Source organism: Canis aureus, chromosome 29, assembly GCF_053574225.1.
Source record: "Canis aureus isolate CA01 chromosome 29, VMU_Caureus_v.1.0, whole genome shotgun sequence".
NCBI classification, from domain to species: Eukaryota; Metazoa; Chordata; class Mammalia; order Carnivora; family Canidae; genus Canis; species Canis aureus.
The window spans coordinates 17,773,101-17,794,565 of NC_135639.1; the positions used below are offsets into that span (position 1 = coordinate 17,773,101).

Genomic DNA, 21,465 nt, shown 5'->3' on the forward strand with positions numbered 1-21,465 from the left:
CAATTGTAACAAAATCTGTTTTCTTAGAAACAGGTTTTACAACTTTGCACCCATGGATGACTTTGTTACTTTATATAAAACATCTTCCCAGTACAAAAATCTATTAGCCCAAATAGAAAATGCTTCTCTTTTAAAACTGTTACAATTAAAAATGAACAAAAATCCAACTAAAATCACAAGTCCTGAAACTCTGGGACTCAAGTCAAAGGAAGTAGTCTCCAGCAACAAGGATAATAAAAATCAAGATGGTCTTGGGCAGTGGAGAAAGGCAGAACTGAAGAGAAGAGGCGAGGTGATGTATCATGAAGTGATGAGGCCATCAGCTATTTTCTCCACAAAAATCTCTGAGGCAGCAGAGCTCGGTGATATATGCTACCTTGGTTTTCTCCTCCTGTTCCCTCACTTGGGCTCATAAACCTCTTTAAGACATCATCCACCTCTCCAGAACTAACTGGGACTTCAGGAGATGAGTGGGGTGTAAGTTCAGAGATCCTGGTTTCAAGCAAATGTCCCTATTAATAGAAAATAGGTGAGGGAAGGGGAAAGAAAAACAAATAAAGGAAGAAAATTATTTATAAACACGCACGTTTGGGGGAAGTAGGGAAAGGGAAATAGGAATGTCAACTTAGGTCCTGCAGAGATTACTGCTGACATCAAGGATTGACTAAGGAGGTGGGAAACAGGAAGCTGCCCACCAGTTCACAGATCAGTGAGCATCCCCTTTTCTACGCACTACACCCCAGAGCCAGGTAGGCCCAAATCCAGACGATGGTTCAATTTCCTTAACAAAACTAAGCTAAAAGTAGTAATCCTATCTGTAGCTAACCACTCAAGTTAAATCTGTATTTAGGGAAAGATAAATCCTAAACCAGTGTCTCACATAACAAAAAAAAATTACCAAATATCATATTCATCGGTTCATTTACTTTAACATTTTTTCTGAGCCCTTTCTAGGTAAATGCCAAGTTGACAGTTGAGCATGGAAAGTAAGTCATGCTAAAACACAAAAACAAGGGGAGCCTGGGTGGCTCAGCTGGTTAAGTGTCTGCCTTCAACTCAGGTCATGATCCCAGGTCCTGGGATGGAGCCCTTTGGCAGGCGGCTCCCTGCTCGGGGGTGAGTCTTCTCCTTCTCCCTCTGTCCTTTGCCCCTGTGCCCATAGCTCTAATAAATAAATAAATAAATAAATGAATAAATAAATAAATAAATAAAATATCAAAAAAAATCAAAAACCCACAAAAACAAAATCAAGAACACTTATAGGTAGGATACGTGGAATTTCTAAAGCGAGAAAAACTGTACCAGGTGTTACAGAAAATTGGGTTACGGTCTCCCAAGAAGGATGAGAAATAAGAAGTGGGGTGGAGGGGTGTGTGAAAGATACTAATAGCAGCTTGCACCAAAACAGGGCTTTTCGTATGTTAAATCATTTAATCTCCACAACTCCACGAGAGAGACGTACGGCTAGCTCTCCCCTACTGACCAAGAAGGAGAAAGCTGAGAGAGGTTTAACAAACTTTCCTTTGTTTTTTTTTTTTTTTTTTTTAATTAAGAAACTTTCCTAAGTGCCCCGACTTTTAAGTGACAGAGCTGGGATCCGAACCCTGGCACCGTGGCTCTTAACCGGCCTGTTCTGCCGCCTGGGATACTATCATTGCTAACAAAACAACAGGACTGTGTATCGCAGACCCATGTTGTTGTTGTTGTTGTTGTTGTTGTTGTTGTTTTCTCAATTTTTTTTTTTTTTTGGACCCATGATCTTGATGCATCCACTCGCTCCGTTTGAAAACTCGCATCTCCCTTTCACAAACGAGACAAAAAAACAACACGAAAACCGAGGACTCCGAGAAACGTGCCCAAGGTAGTGCAAGGGACGGGGCGGTGAGGCGCGGACGCCAGCCCAGGAGGCTCTTCCCGGCGCTCCACGAGCCAGCCCGGACGGTCCCTTAACCCTGCGCCGAGTGCAGCTGCGTCGCTCCGCGAGGGCCCCGGCACCACCTGGCGCCTTAGAGACGCTCCCCCGCCCCGCCCCCGAGCCTCGGCGCCCCCGGGGCCACCCCCGCCCGCCGGGTCAGGGCTCTCACCAGGTGGGAGTCGGGGGACCCTCGCAATCTTGCCGGTGATCTCTGCCGTGAGCACCGCGAAGTCCTGCTCGTAGCCTTCGAAGTCGGATGACATGGCGGCTCCGGAGTGACGGCCCCGGGCCGGAGCCCAGGTCGTGGCAGGGGCCACGCGGGACAGAGGAACGCGGTGTCAGGACCCCGGGAGGCGGCCTCGGGAGCAGAGCGGGGAGAACCGGGGACAGCTCCCAACCCGGCCGCTTCCTGGTTGTTCGTCGCAATCACAGTCCCCCCCACCCGCCCCGGAATTTGCCTTGGGTGCGTTGTTTTTTGTCCGCTCGGGCTTCAAGATTTAAAAATTCGCGAAAGAATAGCGCTTCTATTACTGCCCCCCCTCCCCCAACAAGAAGCTTTCGGAAACCTGAGGATTCTTGGGGGGGTGGGGGTCACTGGAAGCTTTTTTTTTGGCCCTTCTATCTCCTGAAAATAGAGCTCTAAGTCGCAGGAACTTGCTTCCCGAGGGAAGTCTGATGCGGCGAACCTCCCGGAAGTGGCTGTCGCGGGGACCGCGCACTGGGCGCGAGCGGGAGAGCAGCGGCCGGAGCGCCGGCTGGGGAGACGCGCTGGCGGCGCGGCGGGCTCCGCGCTGCAGCCCCGGACAACCGAGATCTGCTTTACTGCTTGCGCGGGCCTGACTTTCCCGTGACGGGGTTGTCCGCGGAGGAGAAGACCCGTTCCGGGTGAGCCCAGGCCGCCCCGGAAATGCGATGGCCGAGGAGCGGGTACCGAGGACCAGGCTGAGAGGTGGGAGTCCAGGCAAGGGGTGGAATCATGATTCGGGCGGTGATTCGCCCCCCCCCCCCCCCGAGTGAGCCCAGAAGCTCCAGAATGTTGAAACCAACCACGCTGGGCGGGATGCTCGTCCCCCGAGCGAGAACCTGGAAGCGCTCTGTTCTGCGGCGCGGGCGGGAAATTGAGGCTCGAGCAGTGGCATCTGTTGCGCGAAGCCCCTTATGACCCTGTAGCCGAGATCCTCCCGCCGATCCACGGCTGCCCAGCCCGACACACCCTTCCACGGGTCTTCCGGCGCCCTGCATCCTGCCTTTCCTGTCCCTCGCTCCGGAGGCACTTCCTCATCGTGTTTTGTTTTGTTTTGTTTTTCTTTCTTTTCCCCCAAATATTTTCTTTCGTGTTCATCCTCCTGTGTTCCTCGAGGCCCGTCCCCTCCCCTCCTTTCACTCTGTCTTTGCTTTCACTCGCTCGCCTCTTAACCTTCGGCCCAAATAGACCCTTAAGTTGGGTGTTTTGGCGCGAGCCCAGGCCAACGTGTAGACCGTGTCGGGCTCCTCCTACCTGGCGAATCGAGCCTCGGTTGTTGGAGGCTGTTTGAAACTTCGTAAAAGGATTTCAGCGACTTGGTTCGTAGTGTAGGCTCAGCTGTTACTTGTGAGCTTGGTGCAAGCACGTAGCCTCCTCTCCGGGCCAGATTTCTTCTTCTTCGATGCAGGAAGCCATTGATTCCATCAACCCTCAAGCCCTCTGCTCCAGCTCTAAAACTCTTGGGTCTCCTCCCACCACTCGCTGAACGCCGGACAAGCACTGTTCCCCTGATAAATTGGAGACAAAGGCATAAAAACAACTGTTTTAGAATCAAGTATCCAGTTTATGTACCGTTCAGACTCGAGCCCTACATTGGATCAGATAAAAATAATTCTCTTTGGCGTTTGATGAGGCGCTCGTCCCATAGCAGTGCGCTTGTGAGATGCTTTGGTTTAGATGGTTATGGGCGTTAAATGTAATACAATTTTTTTTTTTTCTTTTAACTGAACTTTCTCATTTTGTTTTCTTTAGGTTGGGTTTCGAGCCAAGACCCTGGATTCTCCTAGTTCACATTAAAGAGCTCTGAGGGTGTACCCGTGAAAATGGCGTGATCTGCATTGGCCTCCCACAATTTGAAGGCATGGCAGTTAAGGAACACACGTGGACTCGTGGCACATGGAAATGTGTGCACAGAAAAAGGAAATCTATGATTTTCTAAAAGTAGGAAGGCATTCTTCCTCACCAAAATGGATACATTCTGCTCAGTTATCAAGTTTGAAAATCTCCAAGAACTAAAGAGACTGTGTCACTGGGGTCCCATCATAGCCCTCGGTGTTATAGCAATATGTTCCACAATGGCCATGATTGACTCTGTGTTGTGGTATTGGCCTTTACATACAACTGGAGGAAGCGTGAATTTCATTATGTTGATAAACTGGACTGTCATGATTCTTTATAACTACTTCAATGCCATGTTTATTGGTCCTGGCTTTGTCCCTTTGGGGTGGAAACCGGTAAGAAAAAGATCCTTTAAGATAAGGAACTCTAATGATAATCATATATTTAGTTTATGGTTTATCTACTAACCAATAATATCAGACACAACCTTCTTTTTGCCTTGGTGGAGGTTAAGCATATTATTCGAATTACCGATCATTTAAAGCTCAAAGTGTTTATTTTGTATCTGTTGGAAAGTATTAATCTAAATTAGTATTTCCCAGCAGAGTTTTAGTGAATACTTGTCCTGCATTAAAAGGAATAAAAAAAGAAGAAGAAGAAGAAGAAGGCTGTTGAATCAATAGTTCTAAATTTAAGAAATAATGCATGTCATGCACCTCTTAAAATTTCACAATGCAGTTTGGCTCTAGGATCTTTATTCATGTAATACATTAACAGCCCTCAGAACTGAGAAAAACTCTTTAGAAATTGCTGGCTTAAATCGTAAGATTTTAAAACCATAACATTAGGAAGTACAGTATGAATCAATTTATGACTTTTTAAAAATTATAGAAAGTTTAATGAATTTCCATATTGCTTGCTGAGGACTACCACCTGATAGCTTGTTAGAAATGCAGAATCTTGGTCCCTACTGCAGACCTAGAAATCAGAATCAGCATTTAACAAAATCCCTACATGATTCTTAGGTACGTTAATGTTGGAAAAACACTTAGGAGTGTACTATTTAAAGTGGGTACAGAGATGAGTAAGACAATTTCATATTCTGAAAAACCTTGTAATTGCAGAAAGAAACCATGGCACTTGTATAAGTAACTAAACTATAGAAAAGAATGGGATGAACGCTGTTGAAGCTAGAAGGACCTGATCTTTTTCAGCTGTGGACCTGAGGGAGGAGTGGAAATTTCCGTGGATGGGGAAGAAGGCATTTCAAGTTATTGGTGGTGGAAGCGTATGACCAGATGTAACAGGTTATGTAGTGCCAATAAGGCTGAAACAAAGGCAGATTTTGGAAGGCCTTAGATGCATGAAGCCATAGGGAGGTATGAGAAGTTTTCAAGCCAAGCTCTGACCTAATCAGAGTTGTGTCATAGGAATATTATTCTGACAATAGACAGTTTGGATTAGAGAGAAACTACAGTAAAGGAAAGTAGTTCGAAGTGATTAAAATAGTGTAAGAGAAATTTCCTAAAGAGTATCAACTCTGGTGTTTACATCCCCACTGCAAAATACCTGCTACATGGTCAGCTACCTTTTTCCTGAACTCCTCCCATTCTATTTAGAGTTTGGAAAGATAGGACTAGTTACACTCAGGAGCAGTGGGTTTAAGCGAAGCATGGGGAAGAGAAATTAAAAATGACTTGGGTAATTGGAAGAGCAATGCAGCTGTTACCAGAAACTCAAGGTTTAAAAATATTTCAGCTCAAATAAAAGGGCTGGAAACGCAATTAGAATTCCATCCTTATCCCCACCCCCATAAAACAAAATCAAACCGTACCAAAGCATTTATTCATAAGACTTGACATGTTATTACTTAGGATCAGATATCTGATGTATTTTTGTTTATATTTTGCTACTAAGGAAAATTCTCAGGATAGCATGTACCTCCAGTATTGTAAAGTCTGCCAAGCATACAAGGCACCACGGTCACATCACTGCAGAAAGTGTAACAGGTACTGTCTTTGCTCCTCACTGGGGACTGATCAACTTTGTTATTGGTCTTCTGTTGTTCTTTTTACCACATCAGTCTTAGTTTTAGTCTCTACAAGGTGGCTTCTTTATGAAAAAAAAAAAAAAGTTTTCAAAATACTTGTGTATTTTATCCATTTTATCTGTAAGTCATCAATTTTGATAATAAATAATCCCCACCTTTTTTTGTTATAAGTGAAAAGATTATTTATTTATTTATTTATTTATTTATTTATTTATTTTGGAAAAATACACATTTACTTTGCTCCATGCCCTCCAAGAATAAAAAGTTATGCCTTCATGTGTTTCCATAGATCAGGATTAGTTGTGCTTGTCTCCTGTCATCTTGACTAGCGTTAGAATTGTTCTGAGCCTAAATTATAAGGAAGACCTGCCTTTTCTGTTATTTACGTTGACTAACATTTACATTTTATACAAATCTAATAGATGAATTCAGGTGCATGTTATCACAAGTGTTTAACAAAAAACTTAAAGGGGAGAAAATTGAGTCACTATAAGAAATATGAAATAAACTAGAACGTTTTTAAACACCCAGCTATTCCACTGATTAATAAGAAATTTGTGTCGAGAATGTTTGAGGTTTAAGAAAACCATTTGTGGCAAATAAAGTTTGGTATGAGGCCAAGAAATTTTCTTGTAGCAACAAGGGAAGGAAGTTCAGTAAGACTTTGCTTGTTATACCTCATCTTATATTCCATAGTTAGCTTGCTTAGCTCAGAGAATCCACATCTAAAGGATGAGAACAGGAAGGAAGGAAGTTACAAGGTCTGCTGGGTCCCATCAACCCCAGGGGAGATTTAGAAGTGATTTTGTTGAGTCTCTGTTGTATTCCACTTCAGTCACTGCATTTCAGAGCTAGAGGAAGACCGGGAACCCACACGTATTTATAATGAACCTCTCAGCGGGCCTCCTGACTTCTTTAAATAAACTCACTTGTAGCAGACATCTCTTTCTCAGAAGCTATTACAAAGCCTGACTTTTCTTGTGCTGTTTAGAATTTAAAAGAAGTCATGGTTCAGAGTTATTTAAAAACTCATAAAGACTTTGCTTTCTGTTCCATGGAGTATAATTCCTCTGTGACTCATGAACATGCTGGATTCCTATTTGCTTGATCTTCTGAAGACCAAAGTTATTTAAAGTAGATTGGATTTTCTGCCTCATGTTTAATGTAAATTTTTCTTGTTAGATGTGTGATGAAGATGGACCATCACTGTCCTTGGATCAACAACTGTTGTGGTTACCAAAATCATGCTTCGTTCACACTGTTTCTCCTTTTAGCACCACTGGGTTGTATTCATGCTGCCTTCATTTTTGTTATGACTATGTATACACAGCTTTATAATCGGGTAAGTGACAGTGTTTGTTATAAAACCATTCATGCCAAATTAAATGGTAGTTATTTTTAAGAAGTCCCTTTTGGAAATATGATTTCTATGAATTAGGTTGGGAAACAGAACTCTGTTTTACCTGTATATGAATTTCTTTTTTAAAAAAGTATTAAAATTTAATTTTTAAAAAGATTTTATTTATTTATTTATTTATTTATTTATTTATTTATTTATTTAAGAGCCAGAGCATGGTGGGGGGAGGGGAAGGCAGAGGGAGAAGCAGACTTGCTGCTGAGTAGGGAGCCTGAGGTGGGACTCAATCCCAGGACCCTGAGATCATGACCTGAGCTGAAGGCAAATGCTTTACTGAGCTACCCAGGTGCCCCAAAATGTAATTTTTAAGATGAGGAAAATTACTTTGTTTTGGAAACTTACCTTACTAGCTGTAGTTGAAGTTGGTAATATTTTATTACTATATATAAAATTTATTAGATTTTACATTTCGTACCTATGATAAGAATAATTAGAGGGAAAAAAAGGAACAAAAAGAAAAAGACAACACTAATATTTTATATTTCCATCTAATTTATGAGGCAAGTTGTAGTTCTTTTGTTCATTTCTAATTCCAATGTCCGGGGAGGTAGCTCTTGAAGCAGACGCATGTCCCAAAATATCCTCAAGGAGATTAGGTTGACTTATGGACAAGTTGTCCGCAGATAAAGTTCAGAGGTTACAAATTCAATCCCTAAAGAGGCTTGGTGAGTAAATGAGTTTCCCAGGCCTGATGGGGCTGTGGCCTCTGGAGAACACATGCCTTTCACAGGTGGGATAACCCATATTCACCTCATCCAGTTTCTCATGTTTGGAAATCTAGTCCAGTAATACTAAGTCTTCTAGTTTTTCAGGGAAACTCAGAAAATCTGGACTTTTTTAGTATCTCCTGCCTTTTTTTTTTTCTTTTTAAGATTTTATTTATTTATTCATGTGAGACACAGAGAGAGGGAGAGGCAGAGACACAGGCAGAGGGAGAAGCAGGCTCCATGCAGGGAGCCCGATGTGGGACTTGATGCTGGAACTCTGGGATCACGCCCTGGGCTGAAGGCAGATACTCAACTGCTGAGCCACCCAGGCATCCCCATCTCCTACCTTTTAAATTTTGGGACCTGGCTGAATATTTTAAAACATATTACAGATCAGCCAGTAGGCATCAACAGGCCATATTTGGTTGCATTTTGCCAATTTGTAACCTCTGGTTGTGCCACATAAGGGAAGAAGCAAGGAATTCTAAGCTCTTTTTGTTTCTTTTGTTCCAGTGGAAGATTCCTGTAGATATTGAAAAGCAAGGAAAAGATGGATGACACAGTTACAATTTAGATTAATGTCTAGTCCTAATCATGCATATTAATGTTAGTGAATTATGCCTTATGCTTTCTGAGGGGAAATAATTAAGAACAAAAAAAGTAACATTTGAAAATAACTAAGAATGATATCCTCCATATTAGTAGGAGTTCAAGCCCCAGTATTAATTAGAAGCAAATTAGAAATTCATTTGCTTTTAGCCACAGTTTCAGTTTATCATTTGTTGTTCTTTTTTGATCAAGTTGTTTAAATGTTCCAGTAGTCTGAAAATTTACATAAACTGAGTATTTCAAGTGTGTGTTGTTTTTGTAGCTCTCCTTTGGGTGGAACACGGTAAAGATTGATATGAGTGCAGCCCGGAGAGATCCCCTTCCAATTATTCCCTTTGGATTAGCAGCATTTGCGGCCACCTTGTTTGCCTTGGGATTAGCTTTAGGAACAACCATAGCTGTTGGGATGTTGTTTTTTATCCAGGTAAGTTTCTTGGTTTACTCTAGCTAACAGTTGTCAACTTTCGAGCTGCTTATAATGAGAAAGAGATAAAACCTGCATTAGAAATGAAAATTATTGTTACCTGTTCCATCTAGGTAACTAATCTCTGTACTAGTCAGGTAGTTTTGAAGTAACTTCACCAGAATTTCCAGATAATTTATTTAATTTTTAATATGTTATCTTAGAGTTATATATCACTTTATAGTGGAGAAAGCTCTCCTCACATTTATAGTCTCTTGATCTTCACATCAATCCCCAGAAAGAGCGGAAGAGGAGTATTTTCCCTTCCTTACAGCTGAGTCTTTGAATCACAGGCGAAATGACTTAACCCAGGATTACCCACTAATGTATTCAGTAGATGTAATTATTAATGCCATTTTATAATAGCATGTATTTAATCATCATCCTTATAATATAGCCAATGTTTATTGAGCACTTATTATGTACAAGACACTGTTTAGGGACATCACATGTAGTTCATTTTATTTCAATAACAACCCTATGGTACAGGTGCTATTTAATGCCTATTCTGGTGAACAACTGCTAATTTCTGAGGCTACAATAATGAAAATGAAAAGTGTCTGGCCCCTAGAGAAGTCACAATTAGCAGTAAACAGTTAATTCTGGCTCATGTGTGTATCGTAGGTTTATGTACAAAGTGCTGTGAGAACACAGAGGAGGAGAATGTGACCCTTGAAGAGATCACAAAACAGTTATGACTTATTTCATTCACTTAATTAGCTTGTTCATGAATTGAAGGCCTGCTGTGGGCCAAGTGTTGTGCTCGACCCTAGGAATGTGATGAAGACTCCTTGCACCTGAGTGTTTGTACTGTGCCACACTGCCTCTGGACACAGCCAGACTGAAAGAAAAGGCAGACCTCGCATAGAATCAGAAATGCTGGCTTCAGGACCCTTGTGCATCACCCCACTCTTTTAAATTAAAACTCATTGTTTTTAAAATATGCTGGTTTTGGCTGTACTTCATGTTTTTCTATTAGCCTGGGATCAAATTTTTTGAAAAAAACTCCCCAAATGCCTCTAATTAATAATCACATTAGAAGTAAACTAAAACCCTATGGTGTAAATGGCCCCATTAGTGGAATTTGTTATAGCTAGGAGAATTGATTAATTGAATCAAGTCTGAATATATTCAGTTTTTGAGGCAAACAATATCTGGGTTGACTGAGGTACTTTCTTATAGTAAATAAATTAATCATAAACTTAAGGTTAATTAAAGATAATGATAAGACATCTTAATAGCAAAGTGTACAAGTACTGATTAAATGGATTATACCAATGTTTTATTAATACTCTGGAAACCTTATTCAGAAGATAGCACTTAAAACATGAAGCTTTATTAAAATAGTGGATTCAGATTTGATTATGGATTGCCATAATCATCTTGTGGAAAGGCATTGTAGTTCAGGGCTTCAGAACAAAGACTTGAGAGTCAGATGGACCACACCCTGAGTGTGTTACTTAACCTTTGGTATCCTGGTCTCTTCATCAGTGGAATGGAGCAGTAAAAACTCTCATAGGGTTACTATGAAGATGATAATCTTAACCAAAGTTTCATCATAAAATTTTACTGTTTATCATTTAATTTTCAGATGAAAATAATTCTCAGAAACAAAACTTCTATTGAATCATGGATTGAAGAAAAGGTAAATTTTAATAATTGTTTCCTTAATCTCAATAAAGATTAGTTCATAGGCCAGATTAACTAATAAATACCCACAAGTGAAAACTTCACTGTCAGATGGCTTTCTTAAGTCATTTGCTTGCCACATAAAAGGTAAATATAGGAAAGAAATATTTTGATTCATTCTTGGTTTAATATAATGCCCACAGAAATTTGCTTCTCATTCACCCCGAGTTGCTGAAGATGCCTAAGCCATACATTAAACCATTTGGCCATTATTTCTCAGATTAGGGGTGAAGACAGGCTATTTGGAAAGGAACCTCACTCCTACCAAGGTGCCATCAAGTTTTTTTCAGTGCTTTATAAGCCATATCAGATTGGGCTTATTATTGTTACCTGTTCCATGTATAGCTTGCTACAGACCTCACAACCTTTAAACGCACTCCATCCTATCTTGTGATTCTATTGTAAAAAGTCAATCTGACTACTTTGCTCCCTGCTTGAAGCTTCTCAGAGCTTCACCGTCACTGTAGCAGGGGTTACAAACCCAAATGCCTGCAGGGGGCCAGGGAGATAACTTCGGTGACAGGAGCTAGCCTGTGTACTAAAGCTGCCTAGCAGATGAAGTGGACTGTTGTCATAGAAGTATTTTCTCTTCCTTACAGGTGAGTCTTTGAATCACAGGAAGGTGAAATGACTTAACCCAGGATTACCCACTAATATATTCACTAGATGTAATTATTAACGCCATTTTATAATAGCATTGGTGGGTACTCACCCAGTATTGTGAAATCATCTAATTCTTTTTCTAGAAAAGTAATAGATCTGGATTTCTTTGACATCTCTTTTCTGTTTATAAATATTAGCGAGCAATTCAAATTAACAAAAATCTTTGGGGGCCAAATAAAACACACCAGTAGGACATATTTAGCCCCTTGGCAGCCAGTCTGCGAACTTTAATTTACAGCAGTAGGTTCTCAAACTTTTTGGTCTCAGGAACCTTTTTACATTTTCAGAATTGTTAAGGACACTAAAGAGCTTTTGTTAATGTGTATAATGTCTGCCGGTGATTGCCATATTTTCTGAGAAGAATTTTGAAGATTTATTATTTCATTTAAAAATAATAAACCCATTATATGTTTAAAAAAAGCATATTTTTAAAAATTATATTTTTCAAAGTAAAAAATAAGAGTGGCATTGTTTTATAATTTTACGAATCTCTTTAATATCTGACTTAACAGAAGACAGTTGGATTCTCACATCTCCTGCATTCAATCTGTTGAGATATGTTGCTTTGATTGAAGTATATGAAGAAAATCCAGCCTCACACAGATAAGTAGGTAGAAAAGGAGAGAGTATTTCAATAGGCTTTTTAGTTAATAGTGAATGTTCTTTGATACTACATGAAAACTTAATAAGTGATAGTTTTGAAAGGTTAGTTGCATGTGAGATGTGAAGCTGTATCAGTAAACATTTTGTAGTCTTTCACATTTCAGTCCATCAGGACATCTTGCTCTTTGAATGGACTTTTTTTTTTTTAATATTTTATTTATTTATTCATGAGAGACACACAGAGAGAGAGGCAGAGACACAGAGGCAGAAAGCAGACTCCGTACAGGGAGCCCGATGCGGGACTCAATCCTGGATCTCCAGGATCACGCCCTGGGCTGAAGGCAGTGCTAAACCACTGAGCCACCTGGGCTGCCCTTTTTTTTTAAACTCACATATGACTTTATAACATCAGGTATTGGTTATTTGGAAAATACAAAAATACAGTTTTATAGGGTTATTCAGATTTTCCAGATGTTGACACATTCATTCATATCACTACCAATTTTATGGGGGAAGATCTTTAGATTTTGGAAAGCTGTCAAGCTCATAGTGGTGGATATAAATTTTCCAAAATTCTAATTTTCACTTGAAAGTCTTAGTTTTTTTTTTTTTTTGAAAGTCTTAGTTTTTTTTTATTGGCAACAAATAGTTGTTTATGTTGAAGTAACAGCTTGACTTCATTTTTGAGAAAATTTCTGCCTAATATTGAAGTTTCAATAACCTTAGTTTTATTACTCATTTTTTCAAGTAAAATTAGCATTATATAAAAACAGCTGGCTACACAGCGTTTGTGAGTTCACAGCTCAAACACATGTATTCCTTGAGATAAGCACTTTGGCATACTTTATGTGTATTCCTATCTTGTCACACAGAATATTGAAAGGACATCTACTTGAGAGTTTAGATTTAATAAAAATCATAATTTTTATTGCATCAAGGACATTCTTATGTTTCTTATGTAAAACTTTGTTGTTTTTTTTTGAGTTATGAGTATGTGTAATGGTGAAGAATACAATATCTACTTACACAAAGTGGTGCCACCACCTTGATTTCTGCTTAAGGTACTAGCAGTTTAACCCACTCTTGCAAATGTCAATGCAATGAAAAAGACAAATAACATCTTAGTATTAAAATGAAAGTTGTTTGACTTTGTTGAACTTCAAGAAAAGGTCTTGGGGACTGGAAGAGCTGTGCAGAGCATGCTTTGAGAACCATTGATACACATTTAAGTCCAAGCTCCTTAGCTTATACATAATTAAATCCTTCATGTCTTCCCTGTTTTTTTTGCCTGATTTCTTCTGCCTCAAGACTTAGTTTAGGTGTCATTTCTTCTGAAGAACCTTCCTTGAATCTTCGTAGATTAGCTTGTCTTTCCCATAGCACCTTTTGTTCACCTCTGTTCCCCACCCCCCCCTTTTTTTTTTTCTCTTTTTTTTGAGAGTGTGAGCAGGGGGATGGGGAGAGGGAGAGAGAGAATCCTGAGAAGGCTCAACACTCAAGCAAGAACCTGATGCAGGGCTCAATCTTAAAGCCCTGAGATCAGGACCTGAGCTGAAATCACGAGTCAGATGCTTAACTGACTGAACCACCCAGGCGCCCCACCTTTTAACACAGTATTAATAGAATCCCCCCAGCTTCGCTGAGTGCTTCTCTTAGGCAGAGACCAGGGCTCAGTCATTTTTGTAAACAACTCTTATCCTTACCACTATTCCTTTGTTAATAGGCTAGATCTCTGTTCTTTGAGACTCTTGTCCATTTTGAAGACTCTGAAACTTTTGTTTATTAAAAGGGAAAATAAATTATCCTTTACTGTTTGTGGGGATTTACAGTTTAGTAGATTCATACGCACATAGTTTGATAATAGTTTTAATCGAATTAACATCAATATTACTTTATAAGTAATTGCAAGAGGCCTTTCCCTAAGATCTTGTCCCCTGATAAAAAATATTTCAAGGTATAATTTCTAGTTAGCATAATATATCATGATTAGATTAATAGTTTTTTTTTCTAATAACTGAGGCTCTTCATAAAGTGCTGTACCAAATCTAGAAGATTTTAAAACTGGCACTCTGTTGCTGACTAAAAAGTACAAGTAAGTAATTATATTAACTTAATAGAAAATTCATCAAAATTAGGCACTAAAATTTATACAAATTTTACAAATGTACAACTGGGTTTGTACACTCATGGGAGGAATAAATAAATAATGTGTCTTTATACCACTAGATGTCAGTGGAACTAAAGAAATTTTAAGCCAGTGTATCTCCTTACGTTTTTAAAGTGATCAATTTAAATGTCTAGAATTTATGCAACCTGAATATTTATATATATATATGCATAAAATGTACATACAAATACATGTGTAAGTGAGTACATATACACGTGTAACAGCATAAAAAACTGAAAGAAGATCTACACATTTCTCCTAGTTTTTTAAAAAAATAATTTTCAGGGATCCCTGGGTGGCACAGCGGTTTGGCGCCTGCCTTTGGCCCAGGGCGCGATCCTGGAGACCCGGGATCGAATCCCACGTCGGGCTCCCGGTGCATGGAGCCTGCTTCTGCCTGTGTCTCTGCCTCTCTCTCTCTCTCTCTGTGACTATCATAAATAAATAAAAAAATTTAAAAAAAAATTAAAAACAAAATAATTTTCAGAAAATGATGCCTCCCCTCATACCTCTTTACCTGGCCATTCCCACAGATGTTTTTGCACCCAAGAAACAAGTGCTGCCTTCTGGATCACCCCTGAAACAGTTCCTTTCATCCTGAATAAACTCTTGCTTTCTCTTAAATCTTTTTATCAACATCCCTTCATTCCACCTGGATTCTTTTATTAGCTGAATGACCAAGAACAGTGAGGATTTGTTATATGTGGAATAAAGCTATTTTTTAATTTATTCAAAAATGCTTGTTCCTGAATAAGCCCACCTAGACATTTCCTGAATGACCTCATACGAGATTGGCGTTGAATAGCAAGTTCCTCTTACGTGATGGTAAATTTTGAGTATCTCTTTTATGTACACTGACACTACAACAAGGAGGTAGCATTTTTAGGAGTGATACAAATCTGAGGACTAAATGTATATTACTATCAAGACTGTCAATAATATATCACTTAAAGCCCTTCGAGGCAGAGACATCTACCATCTTACCTCTTTGTTACCCACAGGCTAAGGATCGAATTCAATATTACCAACTAGATGAAGTCTTTGTTTTTCCCTATGATATGGGAAGTCGATGGAAGAACTTTAAACAGGTATTCACATGGTCAGGGGTCCCTGAAGGAGATGGACTAGCATGGCCAGTAAGAGAAGACTGTCACCAGTACAGCTTAACAGTAAGTGTTTCTGTTCAGATAATCTTTCCTTTCTGTCTCCCTTCTTCCCCTTAAGTTTCCCTTAACTCAGATGACATTTTATAGTAAAATAAGTCATAAATTTTTTTTCAGTTTGGCAAAAATAAATCTAAGTTAACAATCCTAAAGCACTCCATATATCCTATCTCTCTTTTTCTTTAAATCTCTTTGTAATTCTCCATACATGTGAGATAGAGTCCTGATCCCTTCACTTAGTTATAAAATCTGGCCTAAAGCTGCCTCCAACTACTTCCTAATGGAAATCACCCTTTCCAGTCCGCCTGGTTTCCTCAGTGAACTCCCTGTGCAATCTTGCACCTGCCTCTGTCTATGCTGGTTTTTCTGTCTTGTATTACCTCTTCTCTATAGGAAATTATCAAGGCCGGTGTCAGCCCCACCTCATCTGGATGTGGCCCTTAACTATGTGCCACTGTATGGCGCACATGAGGTCTCATATTTTCATTTAGTTCTTATATCTAATATCTTTAATTTGACAAGATTCTAGTACAGAGACCATGAGTTATCTTGATTTCCCCTACTGTATCTAATATAGTACCATTTAATAAATTGTTGCTGAATAAGTGAAGAAAAGTGAGTTGAAATGATTTTTAGTGGAGACTTGCAGATAAATTTTGCAGTCTGTCTACCTTGTCTGTAAGGAATCTGAATGTCTGGGTCATCTTCACCTTCAGGACTAGTCTAGAAGCCTCATGAGGGCAGTGAGCACATCTCCCTCTTCCCTGGGCCTTAGCAAATGCTCAGTGAGTATACATAGATTAAAACAGTAAATACAGGGAAGAAAGCCCCATGTCAGCTCCAACTCTCAATCATAGTGCCTACTTTTCTGAAAAAAACAAAAACAAAAAAACAAAACATGTGGCCTTTGAATTGTCAGCACTGTGAAATGCTGGAAAATTGGGAGTTTGTCATGTCACTGTGATACAGTAAATGGCACAAGGCTGTTTTCAACACTAAGATAACATTTTTTCTTATGTCTCCAAACAGATTGAACAGTTGAAACAAAAAGCAGATAAAAGAATCAGAAGTGTAAGTCATATTTTTTGCAATTATACTAGTTTCTTTTCCTTTTGTCAGGCTCTATACTTCTGTGTAGTTTTCAAAATTGCCTTTGTGTAGAAGCCAACTGTTGGCTTTTATTAAATAATATTTCTTAGTATGACCGTTGAAATTTGATACAATTCACTTTTGTTTTCTTTTAAATAGTTTAGACTGGAGGTTTAGAGGGAATGTAGTCCGCTTATATTGCCAACAGGAAAGTAATTATCCTCAATATAGCTCATTAGTGTGAAACTCATCCTTAGACTTCTGCTGTACAATATGATGGCCACTAGCCGCATGTGGCTATTTAAATTTAAAGTAATTAAAATTAAATAAAAAATTCACTTCCTTGGTTGCACTGGCCACATTAGAAGTGTTCAATAGCTACATGTGTCTAGGGGCTACCACATTGGATACCACAAATATGGGACATTTCTGTCATTGCAGAAAGTTCTGCTGGACAGCACTGCTCTAGAACTTAATTCTTAGCTATGTGCTTAAAATGCAGGGTAAGAAAAGCCTGGAAAACTAGAAACATCAGCTGCCTCCTATAAAGGAACTGGGAGGGAAAGACTTGTCACCTGATACTTTGGATCTGCCTTTAACAACTTAAATTCAAATTTACAGAAATTAAGGGGTAAATGTTAAATTGTTTTTCTGATTACTGATGACAGGTGCGGTATAGAGTAATAGAGGATTACAGTGGTGCCTGCTGTCCTTTGAATAAAGGAATCAAAACCTTCTTCACCAGCCCCTGCACTGAGGAGCCTCGAATAAGGCTACAGAAAGGGGAATTCATTTTAGCCACAAGAGGGTTACGGTGAGTTGTAGGAAGTACTGAATTTCTTCTTTAATGATGAAATTAGCATCTAACCTAAAAAAATTAATTTTAATCTTTTAAATATTTCAGATACTGGTTGTATGGAGATAAAATTCTTGATGATGCCTCTGTAGAAGGTATGGAAATGGAAAGAAATGTTTAATAGACAAGGTTGCTAATTCCAAATTTTGCAGGAATAACTCTTGTAAACACAATCAGTGTCACATGCATTAGGAAATAGACACATCATCAAGCAAGAAAAAAAGACTTCTTATAGAAGTGCTTCACTTGTGATATTGAAGACCCCAACAGCCCTTACTTACATTTCATTGGTGAGGAAACTGAAAGGTAGAGAGACTGAGCACTTTGCCCGAGACCACACTAAAAACAGGTAGAGCCAGGGCTCCAATCCAAGAAGCCTGGCTCTAGAACCTGTACAATAAACCCCTCTACCATACAGTCCCTCTGTGAATGAATATTCCCATGAAGTTATTATGGAAACTGATGGATTTGAAATTGTGTCTTCAATTTTTTTTTTTTTTTTTTAAGTTTTAGGATTGTTCTTTCTTAAAGCAAAGATTAATCCCAGATGCTTTTTCTAAAACACTAGGTTAACCGTGAATTAACCCCATATAACTGCTTAGGCAACCTGTTAGAAAAAAACCTACATGTTAGTAAAAAACCTAAGAAGGAAATTCACAGACGCTGCAGGGAGGTGGTTCCCTGGAACAGATAAAGTATGACATTGGGCCCAGAACACCACAAGCATGCATGTGCAAGTGAATACCCATATTGAGAAGTCCATCCCCTCCAGCTCTACTTCGGGTTGTTCTGAATCACATAAGCACCTTTCCAGATAATGACATTTGGGAAATACTGGTTTTTTTAGCTTGTTAGATAGCATTTTAAAACTATTTTTTTTCTCAAATTGTAAAAGATGGTAAAGGGAAAAAGTAAAGCAGAACTAAAAACTTATTGATTTGAATAGGACTTATAGGGCTCAGCGGTATCATTGTTGTAAATCTATTTCACGTCAGTTTCATTTCCTCCATCAGGTGTCTCACGAATCAGAGGCTGGTTCCCTAGAAACTGTGTGGAGAAGTGTCCCTGTGATGCTGAAACAGATCAAGCCCCAGAGGGCGAGAAGAAAAATAGATAGCCACTGTTACAGTAAAATTACTCTTTAAATCCTCTCCATTACTTGAAAATTGTACATATTACTACAGAATTATGCAATGACCCTACTCTGGGCAAGGTGTTCTTTTCTTCAAAGGTGCCCTAGTGCCATAATCTAAATATTTTTATTACCATTTTGAAATGGAGAAGCCATTCTGCACATGCCTTTGAATTTCTGCCCCCTCTTTGCCACCTCTTCCTCTCCTCAAAAGGAAAAACACTTCACCCAAGTAAGTCAGTTGCATTTTCTCTAGGATTTTTTTTATGCTGTGCACACTATGGACCTCACCTGCAGATAGAGTTCCCCCGTTTGCCAGGAGCATCTGCATGTGATGCTTTTATCTTGTTTCCCCCTCAGTTGATATTTCTTATATAATATTCTAGATACTATAGAACATAATAAGTCAGATTCAATATAAGCTTAAATTTTATTACCTGTCTTTTAATAATGCAAATTTTTGTCAAATCAAATAAAGATCAATGGATGTTCTATATAAATCCAGTTTTTACTTAAAGCCTCTTTCTTTGGGTTGACTAAAAAGATTTATCTTCATTCTTTCTGGAAAAACTGCTCTACTACTTATGAAAAATCGGCATCTTTAATCATGAGTCTTAAGGTATTCAGTAAATGAATTAATGGCATATTGAGATCACAGCATTCTGGGAGACTTTCAACCTAGCGAGCTTCAGCTAGTCATGTACACTTGAATCTCTCAAAACCCGAAACTCATGCAAAGGGAAGGATCTAAGCTGGAGGATTTGGATGCTTAACGTTGGGCTTGTCCAAACACAAGTAGAATGAGAGGAGTCACCCCCTCCCATACTAATTATTTCCAAGGCAGGGAACTTGAGCTTTTGGAGGGTTGTAACAGTTAACGTTAAGGAAAGGGCATTTGGCGATTTAGCAGTATATGAAACATGACTCTGTCCCCTTCTAGTGATAGATGGGGAGGTAGACAGCAGCAAAATATGCATCAGATGGAATCATGGATTATGAAGAAAGCAGGTAAGATGGTCTGATGGAAGTGACCTTTGAAGCAGTTGAAGGGATAAGTCACGTGCCTCTGGGAGTAGCTGCGTCTTAGAAGAGAAGAGCCAGAACAGGCAGGAATGTGCCTGGCACTGTTGAGGAATAGGAAGGCAGCCAGTGTGGTTTTAGTTGGAGGGAGGGAGTAGGAGAGGAGGCCAAGGAGGTGATAGGAGCTAGACCATGGAGGGACCCTGTAAGTTAATTCTTGCCTTCCCTTTGTTTCAGATACCCAAGAATAGACATTTCTTCAGTTTTTCTGGGTTTAGGGTCTAGAAGGACCATCCAGGAATGTTCTTACTTCCAATTAGAGGACAGAAAGAAACATCATTCAAGACGAGAGCAACAAAGATGGTAAAGGAGGAAACTGAATAGTGTGCTTGGTTGGAGTTTAGGCTCAGCTGGTATTTGTTTTAATATTCACAGCTGGGGGACGAGAAGGTCTGGTCCTCTCCACATTGCCTTCAATAGCCACCAATCTTGGTTGTGTACTAGAATCACCTAGGGACCTTTTAACAATCCCTATGCCCAGGCTACATTTCAGCCAGAACACACCCAGTCATTTCTAGGATCTCTGTAAACCCCTCCAGTGACTCCAGTCTGGGAGCCACTGGCTTACTTGATTGCTAAGTGGTCCTCATCTAAGCGGATTCTGATTCTTATCATAGTCTGTGAGGAAACACACACCACAGTGTACATATTTGCAGTAGTTTATTTTAAAGACTTTACAAGTGGAAGCAACGTGTGTTGTCTGGGGGTAAGGCATGGAGGGAACTGGAGTCCAGCAGAGATCAGTCAGTTCCTTCCCAGAAGACAATCCTGTTGTGGATGTTTCATGCTTGCCCATTGGTCTTCTATTCCCAGTTCAGATTATTTTTCCCACAGTTCTAGCTAGCTTCATTTACGGAAAAGTGCACTTGACGTGAGTTTAAACTCCTTCCCCCAGAGCTTCCAGCTCAGCAGCAAACTGTAAGGAAAAGATTTACAGATACTGCTGTAGATTAAACACTTAATGAACATTCTTTTTGGACATGTTATAGACCTCACTTTTTAATTCTCCCAAGTCAGAAAAACTAGTGAGTTTAGGAAATGTTCAGTATAATCAAGCTTGCCTTCTGTAGACATGTTCGTGTACACAGAAATTAGTTTCACAGATATGATTGATATTAGTAATAGGTTATAAGTTGATTAAAAATTTCAGTGGTTTTGAGGAATAGTTAGAAACCATGAATTATAATCAGTTTTTAAAACTTAAAGGTCTCGTAATTTAAACCTTGGAAAGCTTAAGGGTTGGGACTGTGAACAAGGTAGGCTTACTGTAAAACAGCCAGGAAGAAGTCACTCTGGCTCTTGAGCTCGTTAGTGGTCACTTAAAGGTTAGAAGTTATGAGGAAGGGACAAAGAATAACAAATGGACCTTGAAGAAAGGCATGTTGAAGACCTAAAAACCTAAATATCAGCAACATTTAAGATGGGAAGGACAAGATTTATTTAGTTTAGGGCCAAGCTTTTACATATAACTCTCACAATATTTTTTAAAAAGACTCCAGACTATGGTTTTTATTAATTTAGTAGGTAAAATAAAAAACAGGAGGAAAGACAGAAAATGAACAGAAAATTCATTTTTAATACATATTCCTACAAGGCAGGCTCCCTCTGAGCCCCCTCCAGCTCTAAGTACCTTAACCTACTCCTGGATGTTCTCATACAGGCTGTTGATTTGGGTTCGAAAGTACTTGGAAAGCTCTCCCCGCTTTGCTTTCAGTGTTGGTGTCAAGAGTCCATTTTCAATGGAAAATGGCTCTAGTTGAAGAAAGATGTTTTTGACCT

General features: G+C 39.4%; 3 protein-coding genes across 17 annotated transcripts in view; 1 reads left to right on the forward strand and 2 right to left on the reverse strand.

The window, feature by feature from the left end:
- VTI1A (vesicle transport through interaction with t-SNAREs 1A) overlaps window positions 1-2,359 on the reverse strand; it is a 358,072-nt gene extending 355,713 nt beyond the window's left edge. For 7 of the 10 annotated variants that reach the window (XM_077877623.1, XM_077877619.1, XM_077877621.1 and 4 more), the window contains exon 1: window positions 2,085-2,359. In XM_077877623.1, the coding sequence (XP_077733749.1) occupies window positions 2,085-2,178 (94 nt within the window). In that variant the 5' untranslated portion in view covers window positions 2,179-2,359. The remainder of the gene's footprint in view (window positions 1-2,084) is intronic. The other 3 variants (XM_077877617.1, XM_077877625.1, XM_077877618.1) reach the window with 2 other exon arrangements.
- Window positions 2,360-2,598: 239 nt separating this feature from the next.
- ZDHHC6 (zDHHC palmitoyltransferase 6) lies at window positions 2,599-19,106 on the forward strand. Of its 3 annotated transcripts, none has more exons than XM_077877613.1 (11): window positions 2,599-2,864; window positions 3,912-4,393; window positions 5,916-6,007; window positions 7,231-7,390; window positions 9,044-9,205; window positions 10,836-10,889; window positions 15,368-15,535; window positions 16,559-16,600; window positions 17,287-17,432; window positions 17,523-17,569; window positions 18,488-19,106. In XM_077877613.1, the coding sequence occupies exons 2-11, from the start codon at window positions 4,127-4,129 to the stop codon at window positions 18,589-18,591; spliced, it is 1,242 nt and encodes a 413-aa protein (XP_077733739.1). In that variant the 5' UTR covers window positions 2,599-2,864; window positions 3,912-4,126; the 3' UTR covers window positions 18,592-19,106. The 3 variants fall into 3 exon arrangements, with proteins under 3 accessions (XP_077733739.1, XP_077733740.1, XP_077733742.1); XM_077877614.1 differs by having other exon boundaries at window positions 2,599-2,800; XM_077877616.1 differs by lacking the exon at window positions 2,599-2,864 and having other exon boundaries at window positions 4,206-4,393; window positions 7,323-7,390.
- A 1,223-nt stretch (window positions 19,107-20,329) lies between these two features.
- Window positions 20,330-21,465, reverse strand: part of ACSL5 (acyl-CoA synthetase long chain family member 5) — a 40,960-nt gene continuing 39,824 nt past the window's right edge. For all 4 annotated transcript variants that reach the window (XM_077877628.1, XM_077877627.1, XM_077877631.1 and 1 more), the window contains exons 21-22: window positions 21,317-21,463; window positions 20,330-20,602 (exon numbers count right to left, since the gene is read on the reverse strand). In XM_077877628.1, the coding sequence (XP_077733754.1) occupies window positions 21,323-21,463 (141 nt within the window). In that variant the 3' untranslated portion in view covers window positions 20,330-20,602; window positions 21,317-21,322. The remainder of the gene's footprint in view (window positions 20,603-21,316; window positions 21,464-21,465) is intronic.

Coding starts and splice junctions, on each gene's coding strand:
- ZDHHC6 (XM_077877613.1), top strand. CDS start 4,127: ATGGATACATTCTGCTCAGTTATCAAGTTTGAAAATCTCCAAGAACTA. Junction 16,601..17,286: donor CAGATAAAAGAATCAGAAGT/GTAAGTCATATT, acceptor TACTGATGACAG/GTGCGGTATAGAGTAATAGA. Junction 17,570..18,487: donor TGATGATGCCTCTGTAGAAG/GTATGGAAATGG, acceptor TTCCTCCATCAG/GTGTCTCACGAATCAGAGGC.